This window comes from Aquila chrysaetos, chromosome 18, assembly GCF_900496995.4.
Source record: "Aquila chrysaetos chrysaetos chromosome 18, bAquChr1.4, whole genome shotgun sequence".
Classification (NCBI taxonomy): Eukaryota; Metazoa; Chordata; class Aves; order Accipitriformes; family Accipitridae; genus Aquila; species Aquila chrysaetos.
In genome coordinates this window covers 18,957,606-18,963,409 of record NC_044021.1, presented here as the reverse complement: position 1 = coordinate 18,963,409, position 5,804 = coordinate 18,957,606, and the positions used below count along the sequence as shown (strand labels likewise).

The 5,804-nt window shown below is 50.4% G+C and overlaps 1 protein-coding gene across 1 annotated transcript; it reads right to left on the bottom strand.

Annotated features, from left to right (window-relative positions):
* Window positions 1-262: 262 nt before the first annotated feature.
* Window positions 263-5,240, bottom strand: EDN1 (endothelin 1). Its single transcript, XM_030042157.2, has 5 exons — window positions 4,837-5,240; window positions 4,460-4,613; window positions 3,327-3,485; window positions 2,951-3,058; window positions 263-1,555 (listed from the first exon to the last, which is right to left on the bottom strand). Exons 1-5 carry the CDS (start codon window positions 4,898-4,900, stop codon window positions 1,417-1,419), a joined length of 624 nt encoding a protein of 207 aa, XP_029898017.1. The 5' UTR covers window positions 4,901-5,240; the 3' UTR covers window positions 263-1,416.
* Window positions 5,241-5,804: the final 564 nt, after the last annotated feature.

Below are 5,804 nucleotides of genomic sequence, written 5' to 3'. Positions count from 1 at the left end.
TGAGAATGCTGCTGCAGGATAAATTCATTTGGCCAATTCAAATTTCATTGTGAAGTTTTGATGAGCAAGCTTGAAGCTAGAACGAGCATTAGCTGTTGTCTCACATCTGGCACAAACTTTGTGTTGTAACGTGGCTAACCTGACAGAAAGGCAATAGTGTGCACACACTTCATCTAGGTCAGCTTTGTACGTGGGGCAATCTACCTCAATGATCATGGAGCTACAGCCTACAGAAAAGCAGGGCATATGAAAAACAGGGCAATACAGTAATTAAAAATATTTATTTCTGAAGATATTTACCTTGATAGGCATAAAGCATTTCCCAATTTCATACAGAAATACATAAAACATGCATAGACCAATATGGCCTACTTCAATGTGTATTCAACATGGTAAATATAATGAAGAACTTGTGTGAATATAAATACAGAACACAAAAAAAAAAAAAAGCACATAAGATTCAACTGTCAGCAAATTCAACAATGTGAACAAATTCACTGCTATAAACGTTCACCCAATATTAGCCTTTTGACAAAATTCAAAACAACCCTTTGTCTCAATGCATTTCGACCAAACAAGGCACTGAATAAATCTCACAACAGCCTCTGGTACATCCCCACTTCAGTGCATTTTTGGTGACATGTAAGACACAACAATCTCTATTATTAGAACTTCAGTTAGCCAAATATCCTTGTTATGGGACACCTAGTAGTGTCGTCTAACTTTTATTTTATGTTGAAGAGTCCTTTGGTATCCAAAAACCAAAGGACTTTGACTATGCAAACAACCACAGTGTCTAACCCACACTCAGATAACTCTGGTTGTACAAGTAAACTAGACTTCTGAAAAAAGGCAAAGGGTTGCAGCTGATTAGCAAAGGCAATAACAAGGTGTAAAAATACTCTAGCAGGAGTGCAACAAACAGTACGCGAGGTAGACATGTATATATGCAGTAAGTTCTGATTAAAGTAGCACTGTGGCTTTCATTTTTGCATTTTAATCAAAAGGTCGAGTTTTTTGCTTTGAAGTTTGTTCACTCAGATCTTGCTTTCTGTCCTTCCTAAGCACATCTGTGCGGTCTTTCTTGCAAGATGCTTTTGATGCAGGCCCTGAAAGCTGCCCAATTGATGGGTAACGTTCCAGAAGCAATATTCAAACATTTCTTCAGAAAGATGGCTTTTCATGTATGTTACTGCAGATTCCCCTTCACCCCCTCTACCCATCCACCTGAATTCCAAAATGATGAAATCCTTTGCTTTTATACCTCCAAATACAGGACTTCCTTAGTGTTTTGCTCTGCTGCGCAAACACTTGGACAGAGAGGCCCTTCGCCGTCGCGGAATGTTAGAAGTCGAGAGAGTTTTGGTGATGCTTTTTCAGCAAGTGTGATGGAGAAAGCTTCAGGTGATCTTCCCACTAGGATGCTTTCAGGCTTTCCCAGATGCTTTGCCTTTTGTTCGCCCTGTTGTGTTTCAGCTTCCACCCTTTCTGGAGCTCAGCCTTCAGCTTTGCGATACTGAAGGAGGCTTTGATACTGTTACCAATGGCTTCCAGCCTGCAAAAATAAGAAAAATACATTTATTGTAACAATAATGAAGATGCCTCTCCAGAGTGCAGACATTCAGTTTTTGATTAAATAAGCCTCAGTCTAGATTTCTACCACGGGATCCTCTGTAACTGCTTATTGCTATACCTCTGTCAGAATCACGCTAACTTAAGCCACTTGAAATACTGGATTCAGGATTTAAATGCAAACATTAAAATAAGTTAAAATATTCATTCAAATATAGATGCCCCAGACTTCCTTAAATGGCACATATCCAGTCAAGAGGTCTTCAGTGTTATTCTTTCTGGCTGTTTTGTTTCTTTCAGGTAAACCTGATCCTGGTTCCAATGAATGGGTGCATTTTTCAAGTAAGTGAGTAAGCAAGCCCCGTTTTCAAAAACGAGTTAAGACTTCCAGGGCCTAAGTCTCACTCAAAATCATCAGGCTGCCTGCTCCCTTAAACCCTGTTCTGCTTTTGAAAGTAGCACTACAGTGTCTTCTTTTGTATGGGCAAACTTCTGTATGCCATACTTTTACACAGGCATACGGCTGAACACTGGACGCTGGAGCTGACGGAGCTGTACTAACACTCAGCCTCAAAGCTGACTTCACCTCTGTGGGGTTCGTAGCTGCACCAAGTCAATGCACGCGTCTCTGAACCGGACTGTGGAGTGATATTGCCGCCTACTGCCACTCAACTTATTATGCATGGACCTCAAAGGACAGTCCTGAAACTTACTCCTAATCTCAAATATTAAACTGGGCTCAAATATTAATTTAGTCTTCATTTCCCTTTTTCTCAACCTTTTCGCAGTCATTTCCATCACTAACATCCTGTACTCATTTTACACGGGTTTATCGGACAACGTAAGAGATAAGGCAGGTAGAAATCCACCTCCTGCATTCTAAAAAGCCAGCCACACCAGCCAGGAGAAATGATACATTCAAAATCTGGATAGATCAATAATCTTTTTTTTTTTTTTCCCTCTAGTAAAATGGAGTAAAGTATCTAAGAAAAAGCATTCTGATTCAATAGCATATTAGAGTAGTCGGGATGTATTTTTAAGTAGTTAAAATAGCGCATGAACATGCTAAAATGACAGGCTCCATTTATTTCTGTCAGTATTTCATGATTTCACACTCTTCAGGAGTTTGGTGTATCATCAGGCTTACAACTAGGCCTGCTTCCTCTACGCAAATGGAGGATGCTAGGCAGAGCTCAGCACCCAAGTCTTCAGAAGCTAAAAACCCACTGAACCAAGAAAAGCCCTCAAGACATCCTACTGATTCCTCTGTAACTCTCAAGCTGAAATCACCAGCTAAGCCCACGCTGATCCGAAGGCAGGTGAACTGTGCTCTCTATTGCTACTCCAGGGAACTACAACAGGATGAGAAGAAACTCACCGCTTCATTTTCTTGCTGTCAACACGTGGTCGGTTCACGCATTTGGGTCCAACGCAATTGTCAGCTTTGTTGCGGTGACGCGAGGTTTTCTCCACTGTGGACTGAGCCCTGTGAAAAGTGAAAAGGCGCTGCTGTTAAAAAAAAAGCAAGCGTGCAGTCCACAAGGCGAGGCATCTCATCAACCACTTCTCTAGGCATGTAATAAGCAATCTTTCTGGGCCAAACCATAGTATGTATCACAGCGGCACGAGCACTCAGGTAGGAGGCAAGACTTTGGGGAGATTATTCGCTCAGCAAGTGCCAAAATGAGTGAGTCTACCACAATCCATCCCTTTTACATGCACTGCCTTTTAGAGAGTAGCAACAATAGACGCACCAGAGATCTTTTCCTGTCTGGCAGAAGTTCAGACATTTCTTGTCCTTCTGGTTGGCACATCGGCATCTGCTGCTAGGTTCAGCGAGCATCTCCGGCACCGTGTCCTTCAGCGATCTTCTGGATCGAGAAGGACCTCCAAGACCATACGGAACAGTCTTCCTATGATCAAAGAGACCACATGAAAGTCATTCAAATAATTCTGTGGCTACGAAAACAGTGGGGTATTTTGGGCAACCTTATCAATGGGATTGGGAATGCCTCATTGGTCATAGTTTCCATGCAAATGCTTCTGATGATCCTGCAGCATATTCATTAGCATGGCTACCGACAAGGCTAATGGCCTTTTAATTGTGATTTCATAAGGCTGCTGTGCCTCCCTGAGCGATAGAAAGCAATAAAACCTCATCTCTTTGAACTTTGGTAACTGCCAACACTGAAAGAAGCAATAAAAGCGAGGAACAGATCCTCTGCGCTCAGGGGAAACCCAGCAGCAGAACAAATCTCTAGAGTCAGTGTTTGCAGCATTAGGTGAGGCTCTGGCTCGCTACTTTTTGGTGAGGAGAGTGTAGAAATGGACACTGTATGTAACGCTACTAACGTGTGGGATGTGTTCATTTGCAGCAGAGAGCAGCAAGAGGCGGCGAGGAGCCACCCCGTGTCAAAGTAAGCCTTCTAGCCTCCTAACTTGTCAGAAAGGAAAACGGTCAAATTCAGGCAGGCAAAATCATCCTGCTGGCATTTTGTCGGCTTCTGATTCATAGCGAAAAGCATCCCGCAGCCTTTGCTGAGCAGCACCCAAAGGAAACGCTCCTGCCCAGATTTTAGCAACGCAGGTGTGTTAGGGCTGTTGGGAGCTACCTGCTCAATCTAGGTGGTCAAATCCCGCTTGCTTTCTCCCAGTGAACGGTCTCGCTGCTAAACTCGGCAGAAAAGCTGGAGGGGAGGGGGAAAGCGACAGGAGAGACCGTGCGAATACCTTTTCCTTCCTCCCCTTCCCATTCCTGCAAGGGGGTTTGTGGCTCTTAGTTTTCCCCTTCTCCCTCCCTTTTCCCAACCAAAGCGGACCCCAGCGCTCGGCAACTGCCGAAGCCCCCCCCCCCGCTCCCGCCCTCGCCGGTCCATCATTCACTCACTCGGGGGTGTTGATCCAGATGATGTCGAGGTGGCAGAAGTAGACGCACTCCTCGTCCAGCAGCGAGGAGCAGGAGCAGCGCCGGGCGCGGCGGTGCCCGCCGGCGGCGGCGGGGGGTCGGGGCGGCGGCGCGGCGTCCGCCTCGGCTCCGGGGGCTGCGGGAGGGAGCGGCAGAGCTCAGCACCCGCGGAAACCACGCACCCAGCACCTCCCGCCGCATCCCTCGGCCTCCCCGGGCCGCCCTCCCCGGCGGCGCGGTACGGGGCCCCGGTGCGAGCCGGCAGCACCGACACACACACCACCACCCCCCCACACACCCCCCGCCCCGCCGCAGGGCCGGACCCGTGCGGCGGCGAGCGGCTGGGGACCGGCACCTACCTGCCGGCAGCAGCCCCGGGCAGAGCACGAAGAGCAGCGAGACGATCATCTGGGAATAATCCATAGCAGGCGGCGGAGAGCGGACGGGAAAAGTGGGGGAAAAGGGGAAAAATTAAAAAAAAAAAAAATTAATAAAAGAGAAAAAAGGGGGGAAAGCGTGTCCCAGCGCGGGGATGCAGAGCCGAGTCCCGTCCCCGGCGGGGCGCGGCGCGGGGGCAGGCAGCGGCTCGGTGCGCCCCGGCGCGTCTGGCTGGCGCGGCGGTCCCCGGCGCCCTTTTATAGCGAACCCCCATGGAGCGGGTAAACAGCCCCGGCGCTATTTTATCCCGAGACAATGTTATTCTGCTATTAGTCACCGCGCGGCAACGTGCGGGCCGAGATAAGGCCGGGCTGGAAAGGAAATCGCCTGCGAACTTCAGAGCGGCGGGCGGCCGAGGGGGGGGGGGACGGGGGGGGGGACGGCTCCGGGGGGGGGGGGGGGGGCGCGACCCGGGGGCGGGGCGGGGGGGCGCCGCGGGCCGCGCCGAGGGCGGGCCGCCAGGGGGCGCCCTGCCGCGCCGCGCCTCGCACCTGAGGGCGGGCCGGCCGCCTCAGCCGCCTGGCGGCGGCGGGGAGAGGCCGGCGGCCGGGCAGCATCGCCCTCGCCGTAACAACAATAATTATCGTGATTATCGTCAGCGTCGCCGTTGCTGTTACTGTTGTTGTTGTTACAACAGCGGGGCGGGCCGCGCCGGGGGTTGCCGGCCGGGGCCGTACGGGCAGCGCCGGGGGTGGGGGGGGGCTGGCTCTGCCGGGCCGCGGCCCGCTCCCCGCAGGCCCAGCCGGGGGGGGGGGGGCTCTGGGGTCTCGGGCGGTTTGGGTTTGGCAGCAGCGGTGAGACTTTGGGGTATAACCCCCACCCGTTTTCTGCCCCGGCGGGGCAGGGCGTCGTGCCACTGCGCTTTTTAGGGTCCGGGCCGTGCGTGTAA